The 19,481-nt window shown below is 50.0% G+C and overlaps 1 protein-coding gene across 1 annotated transcript; it reads left to right on the top strand.

Annotated features, from left to right (window-relative positions):
• Positions 1-1,088: 1,088 nt before the first annotated feature.
• Positions 1,089-17,715, top strand: LOC308668019 (uncharacterized protein; the record flags this gene model as incomplete). The annotated part of the gene is made up of 6 exons (XM_081327679.1): positions 1,089-2,030; positions 4,224-4,406; positions 5,999-6,191; positions 6,606-6,695; positions 6,759-7,530; positions 16,605-17,715. The coding sequence occupies 6 exons, from the start codon at positions 1,089-1,091 to the stop codon at positions 17,713-17,715; spliced, it is 3,291 nt and encodes a 1,096-aa protein (XP_081183805.1).
• Positions 17,716-19,481: the final 1,766 nt, after the last annotated feature.

Below are 19,481 nucleotides of genomic sequence, written 5' to 3'. Positions count from 1 at the left end.
GATGGGTTTTAAGATCACGCCGGAAGGAGCGGAGATCGGGCGCCATCCGGAGCTCAACCGGAAGATGGTTCCATAAATCCGGTGCACCCACAGAGAACGCCCTCCCCCTGGGGGCCACCAGTCGGCATTCTTTGACCGGTGGCACCCTGAGGAGGCCCTCTCTGTGGGAGCGTACTGGGGGGAGGGAAGTTGACGCCGGCTGCAGGTGCTCCCCAAGGTATTCCGGACCCATGCCATGAAGGGCTTTGTAGGTCATTACCAACACCTTGAACCTCACCCGGAAGACAACTGGTAGCCAATGCAGCTCGCGAAGCAAAGGTGTGACATGGGAGTATCGGGAAACTCCCAGTACAACTCTCGCGGCTGCATTCTGTACCAGTTGGAGCCTCCGGGTGGTCTTCAAGGGTAGCCCCATGTAGAGAGCGTTGCAGTAATCAAGACGAGAGGTCACGAGCGCATGAGTGACCGTACGTAAGGCATCCCGGTCTAGATAGGGCCGCAACTGGCGCACCAGGCGAACCTGGGCGAAGGCCCCCCTAGTCACAGCTACAATATGGTCTTCTAAAGAGAGTTGTGAGTCTAGGAGGACTCTCTTCGCATTCCGATCTCGCGGTCCGTCCTTGATTGGCTGGTTTGTTCCAGATTGACACCTCTGGTTCCTGTCACCCTGTCGTTCCCTCCCTTCCTTCCCCTGCCAATCCCCTACTTTCCCATCCTCTCCCCCGCCTCCCCTGCATTTTGTGGCAGGGTGTCAGCGAGGCGAGATATGCTGGAGACGGCAGGCCTGGCACTTCCCTCATTTTGATATAAATTAAATTAATAAATAATAAATTAATAAATAAATTTTGGGAGCAGGAGGCAAAAGTGGGAAGGGCCTTTGGAGTCTGAAGTGGGAGGGGGGGCAAAGCCAGCCAAGGCAGGGATTGTCAGGGTACAAGAACCGAAACATGAGTGAGGGTGGCAGATTTGAGCCACGGGGGTCCCAGAACTTTGTGACCAGCAGAGGTTTCTTGTCTTTTCCCTGCCCACCTTTCTTCAGCCCAGAGGCAGCTTGCAGCACGCAGGGTGAGGTCCCTGCCATGATGACCATGGTCAACGGAACGGGAGAGCTGGGCCAGGCCTTCTTCACAATGGTGGGCATTCCTGGCCTGGAAGCTTTTTACTTCTGGATCGGCGTCCTGCTTTGCCTCATCTACCTGGTGACTTTGGTGGGGAACATCATCGTTGTCTTGATCATCAAGATGGAACCTGACCTCCACAAGCCCATGTACCTGTTCCTCTGCATGCTGGCCGTGAATGACCTGCTCCTCAGCACCACCGTTCTGCCCAAGATGCTGGGCATCCTGTGGATGGGCGCCAGGGAGATTGGCTTCAGCACCTGCCTGCTCCAGATGTACTTCGTGCACACCCTCTCCATAGTGGACTCTGCCATCTTGTTGGCCATGGCTTTGGACCGCTATGTGGCCATCTGCCACCCACTGCGCTACACAACCATCCTCAGCAACACAGTGGTTGCCAAGATGGGATTGGCAGCTGCTGCCCGAGGGGCCATACTGGTCATGCCTTGTCCTGTACTTCTCAAGAGGTTGCCCTATTGTTTCCATAAGGTCATCCAACATGCCTACTGTGAACACATGGCTGTGGTCAAGCTGGTCACATGTGCCGATACATTTATCAACCGGACCTATGGCATTTCTGTGGCAGTCTTGGTGGTGGGGCTGGACCTGGGGTTCATTGCCACATCCTACGCTATGATCCTGCACGCCGTCTTCCAGCTGTCATCACGAGATGCCCAGGCTAAAGCGCTGGGCACCTGTGCTGCCCACACCTGCATCATCTTGGCGTTTTATGTGCCTAGCCTCTTCACCTTCCTCACCCACCGGATTGGCAAAAATTTGCCTGCCTACATCCACATCATACTGGCCAGCCTGTACATCCTGCTGCCCCCCATGCTGAACCCGCTGGTGTACGGGATGAAGACGCAGCAGATCCTCCAGCGGGTGCTCGGCCTTTTCCACCAGGGAAGAAAGGTGAATTTGCAGCCCAGGATCTTCAGAAACGAGAAGGAGTGAAAGCTGGACCTGATGGCAGACATGGGTCTTCACCAGAGCTGTGGGTCCCGTAACAGCTCCGCGTCAGATCCAATGGATTAACTGGACCGGTTCCAGTCTGGCTTTGGGCCAGGGTGGAGACTGTGTTCACCACACTTGCTGAGGACCTTTGGCAGAGCCAGGACTGGGTGATGCCCCATCCTTGTGTTCCTTGATCTTTCAGCGGCTTTCAATATGTCAACCACAATGTCCTTCTGGACCGGCTGTGGTGGTTAGGGTTGAGGGCCCCATTCATTCATCTCCTTCCTCAGCAGTCTGCTCCGGTCAGTGTTGATTGGAGGGGGATGGGAGGAGGAAGAGGAGGAGGAGGACTGTTGGGTCTTTGGTGCTATCTGAGCTTGATTGTTTTGTTGCAGACATTTCATGACCCAACTTGGTAACATCATCAGTGCCAGAATGGAGTGGGCTTTACATAATCCTCACTCCCTTCTAGCACTGATGCTGTTCCCTAGTTGGGCCATGAAACATCTGCAAGGAAACCACCCAGCTCAGCAATCACCAAGAACCCCATAGTTCTCCTCCTCTTCCTCCTCCTCCTCTTCAAATCCCTCTCCCTTCTAGCACTGATGCTGTTCCCTAGTTGGGTCATGAAATGACTGCAAGGAAACCACTAGCTCAGAGAGCCCCAAGGACCCCATAGTTCTCCTCCTCCTCCTCCTCCTCTTCCTCCTCCTCCTCTTCAAATCCCTCTCCCTTCTAGCACTGATGCTTTTCCCTAGTTGGGTCATGAAATGACTGCAAGGAAACCACCCATCTCAGAGAGCACCAAGGACCCCATAGTTCTTCTCCTCCTCCTCCTCCTCCTCCTCCTCCTCCTCCTCCTCCTCCTCCTCCTCCTCCTCCTCCTCCCCCTCTCCCTTCTAGCACTGATGCTTTTCCCTAGTTGGGTCATGAAACAACTGCAAGGAAACCAGTAGCTCAGCGATCACCAAGAACCCCATATTTTAACCCTGAGTTACAAATATTCTCTCCTACTGGCAGATGGATCTCAAGAAGATGCCTGTCATGCTGCTTGGGGAAAAACCACCCTAGGACCCTTCCAAGGTAGCCTTCTGGTCAGCCACAGGAAAGAGGGCCTCTTCCCAAAGTTTTCTTCAGTGGAAAAATTAGGGAAGCTTGTGTTTGGGCTGAGCAGTGTTGTAGGCACAGCAGAGCAAGCTGGTACGGCCTCTGCACAGCAGAGCAGAGATAAGAAAGTAGCATGTTTATCTAAAATGTCATTTGCCTGCTTATCTTCATGCTTGACACCTGCCTTGTAACCGGTGGCCTGCTGGTATTCTGCATCTTTCTTCCTGGGGGGGAGATAGAGCCTGTCTCTTGCATGGGGGGGGGGCTTTCATTCTGAACAGGTCCTCTCTGGCCCTGCCCAGGCTCTGCTGACCCTCACAAGGAAACCAACTTGAGGCTTAATGTTGGGCTCCTAGCCATGACTGAGCAGGTGAATGGATCATGATCCATTCCATTCCAAAACCAAACGAGACGGGCCCGGGGGCCATTATCTCCAGCACCTCCTGCTGCTTCTTCTCCCGTAGAGAGCCTAAGCCGGGAGAGAGAGAATGGCGCCCACGGACCAGTCTTTCTCAAGCGCAGGTTCAGCATGCTGGCTGGGGAATTCTGGGAGTTGAAGTTCAGATGTCAGGCACAAGGAACCAGGAGCCAGCATAGAGTTCAAAAGCAGTGCAAGTTTATTCCATGCAACCTAAAGACAGGGATCTGATCTACTAACAGTCACGGCAAATTGGCACCAGATAAGACTCAACAGGCTTCAAGAGGTGCTGGACTGAGGCCTCTTTTGGGGGTGCAGGGACTGCAGACTGATGATGCGTTTGACCCCATTCTCATCTCCCACCTCAGCATCTTAAAGGTGCTGAGGATGAGAAACGTCTATGGGGATTCCCTATCATCCAGGTCACGGTTGTCCCAGAGGTGCTTTTTCCAAATTTCTTTGGAAAACATTTTCCTATTTCTTTGAAAATGTTTTGCTCTACATCCATGAAGCTTCCTCAGTTCTCAATTCAGTTCTGTTCTTCAGAACTGAAGAAGCTTCTTGGATGGGAAGCAAAATGTTTTCAAAGAAAAAAAACAAACAACTCCGGCCGCCTTTGGGAAAAGCACCCTTGGGACGAGGACGGGAAACACGGCCGTGGACGGAAGAGGGAGCTGGGACTGAGAGGCCAGCGGGAGAGCTGCAAGGCAACACGGGGTCCCCACGCCAGCAGACGAACACCCAGAGGGCCTGCTGGACGCCAGGAAGGGCTCTTCCAGGAAGAGAACAGCCCTTGTGGAGCAGGTCAGGTGCAGACCAGGAGGGTCAGCCATGAGACGCAGCCGGCTACCTCCTGTCGCCCCCAGTGACTGCGCCCGATTCAAAGGAGAAGCTGGTGGGGTTTCATTTTGGGCTTCGTTTGCTTCCTTGCTTTTTGGCTAATCGGTCACTGACTGTTTCACAACTGGAACTTCACTCCTGTCCTCTCTCTGTGGCCAACCTCCTCCGTGGGCTTTTTAGTGCGGGTCAAACGAACCCCTTTGCCCTCCATGCGCCTCCATTCCACACCATCCATTCCCGGCCCTCTCCCGTCTGGCTTTCGGGGCCCATCCTCAAACCCCTGGGTGGAGTAAGCCCTCTCGGGAGGGCCAGGCATCAGAAGACACGCTGGAAGTCCACTGTGTTGAGAAAGGGCTAAAATAACCAGATCTCGAAAGCCTGGCCGGATCTCATATGCCCTCCCTCTTCTTCCTCAATCCTTCTGGTTTTCTGAGCTGAGCTGAGCTGTTCTAACGGACTCCAGAAGATGGGAGAGGACAGGAAGGCCTGGAGGAACGTTGTCCGTAGGGTCGCGAGGGGTCGGACACGACTTCGCAGCTAACAACAGTGGCTGCCCCAGCCGTTTCCTTCCAGCCTCTCCCCATTCCTGGTAGCCAGGGAAGCACGACACAAGGACTCTGCTTAGGTCTCTGAGCCCAAAAGGCAAGGAGGCTTCCCAGGGCTGAAGCCCCCTTTATAAAGCCTTAATAAGACCAATACTGCACCCCATATTGGTCGCTGCAATATAAAAAAGATGTTGAGACTCTGGAAAGAGTGCAGAAAAGACCAACAAAGAGGATTAGGGGGATAAAACCTATGAAGAACGGTTGTGGGAATTATGTCTAGCTTAATTGAAAAAAGGACTAAGGGTGACAGGATAGCTGTTTTCCAATATCTGGGGGGCTGCCAGGAAGACGAGGGGGTCCAGCTGTTCTCCAAAGCTCCAGAAGGCAGGACAAGAAACAGCGGGTGGAAACTAAAGGAGGAGAGGAGAGAAACTAAGGAGAAACTTGCTAATGGTGAGAACAATTAGCCAGGGGAACAGAAGTTTCCTCCAGAGGTTGTGGGTGCTCCATCCCTGGAAGGTTTTCAAGAAGATGCTGGACAGCCAACTTGTGTATCATGATATAGAGTCTCCTGTTTGTGCAGGGGGTTGGACTAGAAGACCTCCAAGGTCCCTTCCAACTCTGCTATTCTATTATTCTGTTGCGCGATGGACACAAAGTCCCGGGGGGTGTAAAGGTCTGCTGTGCAGGGGAATTTGAGCAGGGGGTCTGCTTCAGGTTCATCAGCCTTATTGGGAGAGGGCTCTCTCACAGGGTTCATTCACACATTTTCAACAGAGATACGGGAGTTCAGGACCCCTGTAAGCAAGGACGTTTTCATGGAAATACTCAGCACAAACAGACTCTATGATAATTTAGAAAGTGTTATTAATTGCAAAAGTGGAAGCATTTTCCTCCCTCTTGTTCTCATACTCACTTGCTCTGCTACAAGGATGGCCAGGTAGTGGACAACTCGGCCTCTGGGCTTCAGGGCCGACAGACCTGGTTCACCCCGAGCTGCTCTCCACAACCGATAGGCTGCCCGTGGAAGGGCCACAAACGCAGCAGAGGACAGCAAAGGGCACACCGTCTGTGGAGAGCTGCAGCCCTTCATCTCCTTGCAGCAGTTGGTGTCTTTCTCCAGGAGGGGGAAGAAAGGAGAGGAGGTGGGCTCTGCCTCCCATGGACCCCCGGCCTTTCGGACCGACAGCCACCTTCACCTAGAGACGGGTTGCAAGGGGAGAGTTGCAGGCTGCAAAACAAGAGTCATATGTCAGAGAGGCTGGCTTTGGTTTCAGCTCTGGCTGAAGAAGGACCACCAGGAGGGGACATTTCCCCCCCTGAGACATTTCTCCACCGAGGTCCAAACCTTGATGTTGAAAAAAAGAAGCAGGTTTATTGTGGAAGCTAGTTGATCTACTGCTGCTTGAAGTGATTGATAATTGTGGCCTTTCTGGTTGGTTAGGATATTGGTGGACCTCAAGATGACAACCTCCCTCCAAATGTCTGCTGGGTGACAGACCCTCTTTGGAAGGAGACCCCTTTAGCCCATGGCTGCAACAGGTCAGCTGCAAGGTCAGGAGGGGTCAGGAAGAAAAGAGTCTGAGCACCCTGTCCCGGATCTTCTTGGTCCGTACGCCGTAGATGACGGGGTTCAGCGTAGGTGGAACCACGAGGTAGACGTTGGCAATGAGGATGTGGACAGAATGGGGGACGTTGTGACCAAAGCGGAGGGTGAGGAAGGAGAAGACAGCCGTTGTGTAGAAGACGAGTATGACACAGATGTGTGAGCTGCAGGTGCCCAGGGCTTTGAAGCTAGCTTCTCTGGAGGGCAAGTGGCAGACGGTGCGCAGGATCAGGCCGTAGGAGAGGCTGATGAAGCAGACATCAAAGCCTCCAATCAGGAAAGCCAAGGTGAGGCTGTAGCCCCCACTGGCCGCCGTATCCGCACACGCCAGTTTCAGCAGAGCCATGAACTCGCAGTAGCTGTGGACAATGACCTTGGACTTGCAGAAGGGCAGCCGCCCCACCAGGAACGGGTGTGGCAGGAACAGCACCAGCCCCCGAGCCACCACGGCCAGCCCCACCTTGGCCAGGAGGGCGTTGGTGAGGACAGTGGCGTGGCGCAAGGGGTTACAAATGGCCACATAGCGGTCGTAGGCCATGGCCAGGAAGAAGCCAGACTCCATGGCAGTGAAGGAGTGGATGAAGAACATCTGGGCCAGGCAGGCGTGGAAGCCGATCTCCTTCCTGCCAAACCAGAGGATGGCGAGGAGCTTGGGCAGGGCGGAGGAGGAGAGCACCAGGTCTGTGAGGGAGAGCATGCCCAGGAAGAGGTACATGGGCTGGTGCAGGCTGGGCTCCATCTTGATCACGAGCAGGAGGCCAACGTTGCCCAGCAGAGCCACCAGGTACATGGAGCAGAAAGGCACGGAGAGCCATCTGTGCAGGGACTCCAGCCCTGGGATGCCCAGGAGGGTGAAGGCATCGTGGAGCATGGCCGTGGCATTGCTGGGGGCAGCAGAATTGGTGTGCTGCATGGTGCACCTTCCTCTGCAGAGCCTCATCGGTCAAAGAGACCCTTGGACAGAAGGGAAGGAGATTACATCAGGGGGAGGGGGACAGGGGGGGTGAAGAGAATTTGGGCCATGACTTTAGATATAGCAACCTCTCTGTGACATTGCAGCCAATCTGTGGGGTTCAATATAAGTTGGAGATAGAGATGGAAATATGAAGATGGAGATGGAGATGAAAAGATGGAGATGATGGAGATGAAGAGAGAGATTGAGATGGGGATAGGCAAATGGGGATGGAAATGAAGATGGTGATGGAGAGATGGAGATATGCAGATGGAGATGATGGAGAGATAGAGACAAACTAGGATAGAGAGAAAGTGAGAGAGATAATAGATAACAGAGCCATCCAGTTCCCCGAGATCTGAGCCATTCAGCCCAGAGACTGACCTGGTTGTCCACTCCAGAGACGCTGCTCGCTGGTGCTTTTCCTGCAAGGAGCGTGCAGGAGTCAACAGCCAGGCATTTTATGACCGGTCCTTCCCCCCCACCTCAGTGGCCTTTGGGGAGTTTCTATGCACAGGCGGCCCCAGAGAGCCGAGGCGTTGCCTTCTCCCGCCCTGGCTTCCCTCTGAACACAGGCACCAAGCCAGTCCAGGTGCTCTGAGTATTTCTGGCTGGGGGGGACCTCTTCATTCCTCCCCCAGTGACGGGGCTTTTATTCCCTGGTTCTCCCTCCTCACGAGGGCTCATTAACAGAAAGACTACAGGATAATCCCTGATCCCCTTGCTGAACATTGCCTTGATGCCCCTGCGCCATTCATCCGCCTCAGGAGTCTCCAGACCTGGCAGTTTTAAGACTTGTGGACTTCAACTTCCAGAAGCTGAGGAGTTCTGGGAGTTGGTCCACAAGTCTTAAAGTTGCCGAGTTTGGAGGCCCCTAATCCAGATGATTGGCCACCTAAGGAGAAGGAAGGACTCACTGGAGAAGAGCCCAATGGGAAAGGTTGAGGGCAATAGAAGAAGGGGACGACGGAGAACGTGGTGGCTGGATGGAGTCACTGAAGCAGGAGGCATGAGCTTAAATGGACTCCAGAAGATGGTAGAGGACAGGAAGGCCTGGAGGAACGTTGTCCATAGGGTCGCGCTGGGTCGGACACGACTTCACAGCTAACAACAACAACAATCCAGATGAATATTCCCAGAAAATCCAATAATTCCATTTCACAATTCTCTCTAGTACAATATGGCTAAGCAGAAGTGGAGCCTGCTTCAGGGACCAATTCATGACAGATCCTTCCAAAAAGAAGGGAAACGCTTTCAGCTCCTGCAGGCACCCATGTAAGGATCATCCATGGTGGTCAGAACATCGTCAACGGTTGAACAGGGAGGCTAAAGAGGCCTCCTTCTGGGCCCTCCTTTGCTGACATCCATTGCCTGCAAGGTTCAAGAGGTGGGGAGACACAGCCGGGCCAAGCCCCCTCTGGGGACGTGGCCATCGGCCTCCTGTCAGAAGCTGGAACGCGTTCAAAGGACCCTGTGCTTGATCCGAGGGGAAAGCGGCAGGATTTTCCTCAATTTCTCTCCTCAATATGATGGCAGAGAGAAAATATAAAGGTGCTTTTTTAGAATGTAACCTGACCTGCTTTGCAGCTTTCAGATTAGTTCATATTAGAGGAGATCTTCACTTTATGTATAAAATTCAGGTTTCTTCAAAGTAGTTTCCTTTCTGAAAATATCAGCTAGCTGGCGAGCTTACCTCCATTCTTCAACAAAATAAAAATTAAACACAAGTTTAAGAATTTAAAGAATTGGAAATGTATGGCAAAAAGCTAAAGGAGATTTTGATCTAAGAAAATTATAAACAAGTTAAGGATCAAGACAAATTTGAAATATTGACTTTTACAAGGTTTTGAAATAACTATTAAAAAATTAATAGTTTCTTGTTGGCTATATTGGCTCACAACAAAAATAAGTGACTTTGTGACTTTAGAAGCTGGGCATTTGAGAGGACTAAATATTCTCAGTAGAAGGGGGGGAATATAACCCTGCCTTTGGTGTCAGTTAATCAGACCTTACAAAATGACACGACATTGGAAATAATAAAGGAGATCTTCGAAGAATGGAATCAGAAATTCAGAACAGGACGGAATAACAGGGATGGACCCTGGAGGTCTTCTAGTCCAGGGCTTTTCAACCTTTTCACCCATTTTACCACTTTTAGGATAGGGCAACATCCGAGTACCACCAGTCGCCTAGACCCTGGGGATGCTGCAACATTCCAGCTGATCGGCACTTCTGGCTCAGCAGATGTGCCGGGATCAGGGCCGAGCTCCAGCTGGAGCCCGGTGCTGATCCTGCCGCTTCCACTGAGCCCTGACAACCCTGCAGCTCCAGCCGTCTCTCGCTCAGGCTTGTGCGGTGCTGCCACCGGTTCAGCTCATTCCCCTCCCCCGCTACCACTTTTCTAGGATGGGTACGTACCACTGGTTGAAAAGCCCTCTAGTCCAACCCCTGCTCAAGCAGGAGACACTACTCCCTTCCAGACAAATGGCTGTCCAAATTTTTCTTGAAAACCTCCAGCAATGGAGCGCCCACACCTTCTGAATGGAAGCTGTTAGAGTGATTAATTGTTCTGACTGTCAGGAAATTTATCCTTGGTTCTATGATTAGTTTCAATCCATTGCTTCTTATCTTGTCTCCGATGCTTTGGAGAATAGGTTGACGCACACACACACCCTTTTCTTTGGGGCAGCCCCTTGAATATTAGAATATGCTATCATATCAGCCCTCGTCCTCCTTTGGTCTAGACTGGACAGACTCAATTCCTGCAGCTGTTCTTCATTGATAGGGCTCACAACTTGGGCATCCTCCTGGATTCAGGGCTCAGTTTGGAAGATCATATAGGAGCCGTGACCAGGGGGGCTTTTGCCCAGGTTCGCCTGGTGCGCCAGTTGCGGCCCTATTTGGACTGAGATGCCCTACACACAGTCACCCATGCACTCGTGACCTCCCGGCTAGACTACTGCAATGCTCTTTACATGGGGCTGCCCTTGAGGACCACTCGGAGGCTTCAGCTGGTGCAGAATGCAGCCGTGAGGGTTGTGATGGGAGTCTCCTAATACTCCCATGTAACACCTCTTCTCCGCGACCTGCGTTGGCTTCCGGTTGCCCTCCGGGTGAGATTCAAGGTGCTGGTGATGACCTATAAAGGCCTAAATGGCATGGGCCCGGATTATCTGAGGGAGCACCTGCTGCCAGCATCAATTTCCCATCGTCCTGTGCACTCCCACAGGGAGGGCCTTCTCAGGGTACCGCCGGTCAAGAATTGTCGGCTGGCGATCCCCAGGGGGAGGGCGTTCTCTGTGGGCACGCCTGCCCTATGGAACCAATTGCCAACGGAACTCCGGATTGCCCCTGACCTTCGTTCGTTTCGCCGGGACCTAAAACCCTGGCTCTTTGAGCTATCAGGCCTGGACTGAGGGGTTTTAATGATTTTAAATTGGGATTTTAATTCTTGGGGCCATATTTAATTTTATTTTATTTTAACTTAATTTTATACTGTATTGTTTTTAAATTTTGCCCTGTAAACCGCCCTGAGTCCTTCGGGAATAGGGCGGTATACAAATTGAATTAATAAATAAATTGAATTAATAAATAAATAAATAAATATCTTTTGGGCTTCAATCCCCTAATCATCTTTGTTGTTCTTCCCTGCACTTTTTTTCCAACTCTCAACATGTTTTTTTGTATTATGGTGACCAGAACTGGTTGCAGTATTCCAAATCAGTAGCTACAATACCAACAGTGTCATTAATAATGTCTAAGTATTTGGATAGACTGTGTCCAAAAGTTGTCAATGAAGGAATTGACAGATGTGGAGAAAATCTTGTCTAATAAGGCAAAATACAGAAAGTGGAACTACAAATAACAGGCCAAGAGAATGATTTGGGAAAGGAAACTTTATTGGATATACCAAAGAAACTTGGGTGAAATTTTAAAAATTAAAAGAGAAATACAAATGTTAAACCAAAAGAATTACCCAGAAAATGTTTTCTTATTAGATCTACAAAAGAATCTTGTAAAACCCTTGAAGAAATCTGGGCAATGGAATAATGGAAGAGGAATCAAATTTTACGACAATATTTGAGTGAACTAAAGATTAAGTCTGTTAGAAGCACAAGGAAGGAATCAAGATTAAACCAAAGACATTTTGTTTGTAAAGTTCTGGCAACTTTAATTTTAATTTTAATTTTTAATTTTTAATTTTAATTTGTTTTAATTGTGGGCTAGTCTTAATTTAATTCTATTTTAATTGTATTTATTTGTATTGTTTTAATTCACCCTGTAAACCGCCCTGAGTCCTTCGGGAATAGGGCGGTATATAAAATCCAATAAATAAATAAATAAACTTTGGCAGATTGGGCAGTGAGCTACTACAAAGGAATGCAATATGCCCTGTCTGGCACTTCATCTTTGCTCAGGCATTGTATAAGCTTCCCACCAACACAGGTTTGCATCCTTCAGAAAGAGTGCTGGACCTCTGTTTTTACACGCAGGTTCACCAGTCTTCTGAAAGCGTGGCAGGCCTGCCTCCCACCCTTCTGAGGACTTTGCTGGGTCAGCAGTGGCCACTCACTGCCAGCACAGTTTTTGCCTTGCAACACTTATCAGCTAGGATTTGAAGGTCCTGGGAAAAGCCTGCAGGAGTTGCTGCTCCTCCTACTCAAGTGAGCACACCCAGGCAAAGCCGAGGGGCAAGGGGGGAATCAGAAGCGGGGGGGTGTCCCATTGCTTCTCCTAACCCTTTTGCTTTGCCCCTCGGACTATTTCTGAACAGGTAAAGGTAAAGGTAAAGGTTCCCCCGCACATGCGTGCTAGTCGTTTCCGACTCTAGGGGCCGGTGCTCATCTCCGTTTCAAAGCCGAAGAGCCGGCGCTTGTCCAGGGACGTCTCCGTGGTCATGTGGCCGGCATGACTAGACGCCAATGGCGCACAGAACGCTGTTACCTTCCCACCTGTTTTTCTACTTGCATTTTTACGTGCTTTCGAACTGCTAGGTTGGCAGAAGCTGGGACAAGTAACAGGCGCTCACTGTTACGCGGCACTCAGGATTCGACCCGCCAAACTGCCGATCTTCTGATCGACAAGCTCAGCGTCCTAACCCACTGAGCCACCGCGTCCCTATATATAGTCCTGGTGAAATGGCTTATACAGTATATAGTCCTTATATATAGTCTGAACGCCAAAGAATTGAGGCCTTTGAACTCTGGTGCTGGAAAAGACTCCTGCGAGTCCCTTGGACTGCAAGGCAATCAAACCGGTCAGTCCTAGAGGAGATCAACCCTGACTGCTCTTTAGAAGGCCAGATCCTGAAGCTAAAACTCAAATACTTTGGCCACCTAAGCTGAGGAGGTGGCTGGATGGAGTCACTGAAGCAGTAGGCGTGAGCTTAAATGGACTCCAGAAGATGGTAGAGGACAGGAAGGCCTGGAGGAACATTGTCCATAGGGTCGCGATGGGTCGGACACGACTTCGCAACTAACAACAACAAATATATAGTCCTTATATATAGTCCTGGTCAAATGGCTGCCCAAACTTGTCTCAGAAAATTTCCAGTGATGCAGCACCCACAATTTCTGGGGAGAAGCCATTCCTCTGATTAATTGTCCTCATTGTCAAGGAATTCCTCCTAAGTTCCAGGTTGGGCCTCCCTCTCATGGCCTTCCAGCTGTTACTTCTTGTCCTGCCCTCAGGGGCTTTGGAGAACAGCTTGATGCCATCCTCTCAGTGGCAGCATCTCAAATATTAGAAGCCTGCTTTCAAGCTGGCCTTGCTCCTTCCTCAATAGGCTGGATATTTCCAGATCCTGCAATGGAATCAGGTGATGGATTTGTTTTCATGCATGTGTGAATGTATGTATGGAGGTTGAGTCATGGCGACTGGATGTCTTTTCTTGCCTTCCAGCAGCCAGCCATTAAATCCCACCCAGCCTGCCTTTTTCCTTTGGTCTCTGGGTGGCAGCCTTGATTCTCCTGTCCTCGGGGGAAGACTCAAGGCCTCGGGCAGCTGAGTGCAAAGTGGCCTTGCACCGCTCTCTGTGCAATTCAGCTCCCTTGGGATCCCCATGGAGGCCTCCAGGGGGCGCCGGGCCATAAAAGCCGCTCCTTGTGCAGCCAGGTGGCGCAGATGGGAGGCAACGCCCTGGCCTGGGATGTGGCTGCTGGCAGACCCTCCCCTCCAGTGTCCATGGCTGAGCCCGCCCGGCAGGGACCCTTCCCAGGTGAGCGGACAGGGCAAGGGCTGCAGAGGCCAGGAGGGGTCCTGGCAAGGGCAGAGTCACGTTTATTTCTTCATTTTTAAATTTCTATGTTGCCCTCTTACCAGAGGTGACTCTAGGTGGCCTACAATCATTCAATGAAAATGCAACGTAAAGCATTAAAACAATAAATTGGGATCTTAAATATAAATTTAAAGTTCAGTTAACGTTGCTGCTGATCCCTTGGTTTGATCTTGAGTTCCCAGAGCAAAGGAAAGATATATAAGTGATAAAAACTGAGCAATATCTGAGAGCCACTTTGGCCCCAGTCCTGAAGCCAGGAGACACCGTGACTGCCTCCCCCCCCCAGGCACATCTGAACCTTAAGGGCCAGGCAGAGGCAGAGGCAGCGGCTGAGTGATGGAATTGCGGTCCTCAGATCGTTCTGCTCTACACCCACCTGGCGCCTGGTCCAAAGATGACAGGGAAGGGGGCGGAAGACGGACCCAGATTCCTTGTGCGTCGGGGATGTGGCTGCACCTGAGAATGGGGTGGGCAGGAATTGATGCTCAGAAATCCTCAAGATTACAAAGACGATTAGGGGGATGGAGTCTGAAACACAGGATGAGCGGTGGCAGGGACTGGGCATTAATGAAAAGAAGGACTAGGGGGGACAGAATAGCAGCCTTTCAATATCTCAGGGGCTGCCACAAAGAAGAGGGGGAGCCAAGCTATTCTCCAAAGCACCTGAAAGCAGGACAAGAAGCAACGGATGGAAACTCACCAAGGAGAGAAGCAACCTAGAACTAAGGAGCAACTTCCTGACAGTGAGAACAATTAAACCAGTGGAATGACTTGCCTCCAGAAGCGGTGGATGCTCCAACACTGGAAGTTTTTAAAGAAGAGACTGGACAGCCATCTGTCTGAAATTGTGCAGGGTTTCCTGCCTAAGTAGGGGGTTGGACTAGATGACCTCCAAGGTCCCTTCCAAGGTCCCTTCTGTTATTCTGTAAGCTGGAATAGGAATAGGAGTAGGAGTAGGAATACGAATGGAACAGAACAGGCATGGGAATAGAATAGAATAGAATAGAATAGAATAGAATAGAATAGAATAGAATAGAATAGAATAGAATAGAATAGAATAGAATAGAATGGAATGGAATGGAATGGAATGGAATGGAATGGAATGGAATGGAATGGAATGGAATGGAATGGAATGGAACGGAATCTAACCCAGAATGGTATGGAGACCAGTAAATGAGATGCCTGATCTCCAGAATGCACTGACTGTGGTTAGCAAGCAGAAAGCACTGGAAATCCTGATTTGGGAACATAAATATGACCATTTAGGTGTCAAAAAATCCTGGTGAGATGAGAGCAGATATCTTAAGGGACAGTCAAAAGAAAGCAACCCAACAAAAACAAAGGCTGAGTGGCTTGTTGGTGGAGAAGTCCTGGGCCCCTAAAGAAAGGCAAGATCTTACATTTGGAAGCCTCTGGGTCTAAGGAGAAGGAGGGGAGATCCAGGAGATGCCCAGGCAGAGAATTTGGAATTGAAGGAATTGAGTAAGTCTAGTCTGGTGAAAAGAGGAATTTGGGGTGACATGATAGCAGTCTTCCAATATCTCAGGGGCTGCCCCAAAGAAGAGGGAGTCAAGCTCTTCTCCAAAGCCCCTGAAGGCGGGACAAGAAGCAATGGATGGAAACTAGTCAAGGAGAGAAGCAACCCAGAACTAAGGAGAAACTTCCTGACAGTGTGAACAATTAACCAGTGGAACGGGAGCTGCCTCCAGAAGTCGTGGGTGCTCCAACACTGGAAGCTTTTAAGAAGAGAGTGGACAGCCAATTTTCTGGAATGGTCTGGGGTCTCCTGCTTGAGCAGGCGGTTGGACTAGGTCAGACCTGGCCTGATCTGATCCCCTAGGAAAGAAAAGGCTTCGACTCCATTTGGTTAAAGCAAAGGGGTCTTAGTAAGAGTGATGGTTGCAGTAAAGTCAAGCCAGCTCTGAAAGTGCCATGCTCCTGGGATACAAAAATAAGGTGTAGGTTTGTCCCCAGCCCATCCCTCCACCTCCCCACCCACACACACCCCGTGGCCAGCCTGTTTCCAGCCAACCGGAGCTCACCAAGATGTGTTGAGAAGTCTGAGGTGTTGGGGGGGGATCCACATATTTCTCGGGGTGCCTGGTCATGGGATGCTGGTACAAACAGGATCTGGCTGCGCCGGTCCTTCTACCTGTCATTGCCCCCCTCCCGATTTCCTATCACATACACACAAAGCTTTATTGCCCTTTCATCCTTCTCCCCCTTTTCCCCCTTTCATCCTTCTCCCTGCCCCTCCTTCCTTTTATGGCAGGATGCCCGTGAAGCCCCCAAGCCGAGCCAGGCAGATCTGACATGGACTACTGGAAGATCTCCAAGGTCCCTTCCAACTGTTTTTTTTTCTTATTCTGTTATTTGGATTCAGTGAAAAATCTGCAACATGGACTAAGGAGGGTGTCTTTGAGGGACAGTGGTGCAGTGGTTAGAATGCAGTATTGCAGGCTGACTCTGCCCACAGCCTGGAGTTCGATCCTGATTGGGCCAAGGTTGACTCAGCCTTCCATCCTTCCGAAGTCAATAAAATGAGGAGCCAGATTGTTGGGGGCAACAGGCTGACCCTGTAAACCGCTTAGAGGGGGCTGTAAAGCACTGTGAAGCGGTATACAAGTCTGCATGCTGTTGCTATTCTCAGAGCCTACTTTTCTACCCTCCCAAAACGGGTCTCCCCACTCTTTGAGGAGATGCAGGAGCTTCCTTGGTGGGCCTCCAGAGGTGCAGAAGTTCTCTGTCTTCTGCCTTTCCCTAATTGTTATTTCCTGTGGCTTTCAGGGTCCTTTTCACACTGGGCCAGTTGCTCCTGCTTTCCACAGTGGCCACTCGGCCCCTTCGGGGTCTAAAGTCCAGGACTGCAACATGCTGGCCTCTCTTCCTTATCAACAAGCGCAAGGTGCTTTTCCCGCCACCGAGACCTGGGAGGATGCCCGCCTCTAATGCCTCCCGCTTTTATTCTCCCACCTGCACCTTGCTTGGCGTGCCAGGACTGGAACCTCTGCACCCCTGGCTCTCCGTCCCTCTGTGTGCTGGGTATGCGGTCGCTCTTCTGGGGAACTTCACCATCCTCTTCGTGGTGAAGACCGAGGCCAGCCTCCACCAGCCCATGTTCTACTTCCTCTGCCTGCTCTCCTTCATTGACCTGGGCCTCTCCACCTCCACCCTGCCCAAGATGCTGGCCATTTTCTGGTTTGGCCTGGGGGAGATCACGTTTGACGCCTGCCTGGCCCAGATGTTCTTCATCCACACCTTCACAGGGATGGAATCCGTGGTGCTCCTGGCCATGGCTTTCGACAGATTCGTGGCCATCTGTGACCCTCTGAGGTACACCGTCATCCTGACCAAAGAGCGGGTGGCCTGGATGTGCGCCTTTGTGGTGTTGCGACCAACTTTTCTGGTGATTCCCATCGTGCTGATGACTCTGCGCCTGCCCTTCTGCAAGTCCCACCTCATCATCGCCCACACATACTGCGAGCACATGGGCATTGCCAAGCTGTCCTGCACAGACATCCGGGTGAACAGCATCTATGGCTTATTCACGATTGCCTTCCTTATGCTGGACTTAGTCCTGATTTTTGGGTCCTATGCGCTGATCCTAAGGGCAGTTTTCCATCTGCCTTCCAGGGAGGCTCGGCTCAAATCTTTGGGCACCTGCAGTTCCCACGTTGCTGTGATTTTTGTCTTCTACACGCCAGCCTTCTTCTCCTTCCTCACCCACCGCTTTGGCCACAACATCCCCCTGTTTAGCCATATCCTCATTGCCAACCTCTACCTCATTCTGCCCCCAATGCTCAACCCAGTCATCTACGGCGTGAGGACCAAGGAGATCCGGAAAAGAATCCTGTGCTTGTTCAGTTCAGGAAGGGGACTCATGACTCACACTGCCTGACGGTGCAGATATCAAATACACACATTTATTTATTTATTAGTTACATGCACATATACACAGTAGATAATAGTGATAGCTAGATAGCTAGATAGCTAGATAGCTAGATAGCTAGATAGCTAGATAGCTAGATTAGATAGATAGATAGATAGATAGATAGATAGATAGATAGATAGATAGATAGATAGATAGATAGATAGATAGATAGATAGATAGATAGATAGATAGATAGATAGAGACAGACAGACAGACAGACAGACAGACAGACAGACAGACAGACAGACAGATGAGAGAAGGAGAGAAGGATGAGCACATGACAGAAGAGAAGTAAACATGCGCACGCACAACCCATGTAATTACACACAATACTTCTTTGGGCCACTGGCCTCATAACTGGAAGTCCACTTCAGCTCTCCAGGCAATCACTTGTGTCGTTGCTTTGTGCAGTTCTTCTAGGGATCCAACAAACACACATTGTGGACAATCTTATACAATATCTGTAACAGTTTGCATATCAGCACAACAATCACTACAGGGGGAATCTTTCCAACACAGACAGGCACACACATACACACACATACCAGACTTTGCTGAACACCAGTTCAGTACAACCTTGACACCTACCAGTAGCAGTGGAGCAATAAAGTACTTACATTAAAATATTTAATCAAAGATCTTGTCTTTATGGAAGAAGAAAAGGTTCTTCAACCAATTCAAATATGGAAAGCTGGATAGTACTTCATAAAGCGGATTTTTAAGGGACAGAGAAATATAGATTTTATAGCATCACTAAGAACATATAAGAAACTAGAGCTCTCTTCATAGAGAAGCCATTCTGAGGGTTTATTTATTTATTTTTATCAGTATAAAACGTATGTCACGCATCTCAGCATCCTGAGCGACTCATAGACCATTCCTTCTGTGGTATATTTCATGGTGGGCTCGGCTTAGTCTAATTTTGGAATTTGCACAGAAAATGTCTTTCTTATAGCACACAAGAAGCAAGTGTGTGTGTGTGGCTAAGGACTTTTCTAAAAAACAACCTAAATTTTATGTTTTTCTTTCTGCAATCCAATGCGTTGCTGCACTGTTGACCCATTGTTGGCTCAGTTTGAAGGCCTACGTCAAATCGAGATGGGTCTTGCCCCCTCTCAGATCAGAACAGGAGGATGGGTCAGTGAGACAACTGTAGTCAGCCCCCCCCCAAAAAAATATTTCCAATCCAGTGAATAAATGGCAAATTGACGTCCCACGGACAGTGGGAGACGGTACTGCTGAAAACAGCAACTGGATGCTGGATCTGGACTGCCAAAATCCCTCTGGAGAAAGGAGATAGCTTCGGATTGCCCATATATACTCTGCACAATTGTTTTCTCTGAGTGGATGGCAAAAACCAACATTTTTGCGGTCAGCTTGCAAACAGCTGGGAATTGCAGGATTCCATGCAGCTTATAGCCATCAGTGGAGCCTTCTGGATATCAAAATTTGTTCATATCCCACTTCTTAATCACTTTGAATTTTGGATTTTATTTCCTATGCCTTTTTAAAACTTGAGAACCTTTAGAACTGCACATTGAATCATATTCACCGAATATGTTTTTCTTCAATCCTTTAGGAAAGAAAGTTTAATTATGACTTTAATGTATTGGGGGGGGAAATTGGACAGGGGATATATATCAAAAGGGTGATCACAATGTTGTTTTTAGAAATTTTAAGCTGATTAAGGGTCCAAGTGACCCCTTCATTAAAACTCTAAAATGAATTATTAG

This window comes from Vipera berus (assembly GCF_964194415.1).
Source record: "Vipera berus genome assembly, chromosome: 4".
Taxonomy (NCBI): domain Eukaryota; kingdom Metazoa; phylum Chordata; class Lepidosauria; order Squamata; family Viperidae; genus Vipera; species Vipera berus.
Note: the sequence above shows the minus strand (reverse complement) of the source record. Positions and strands in the feature narration are given on the sequence as shown.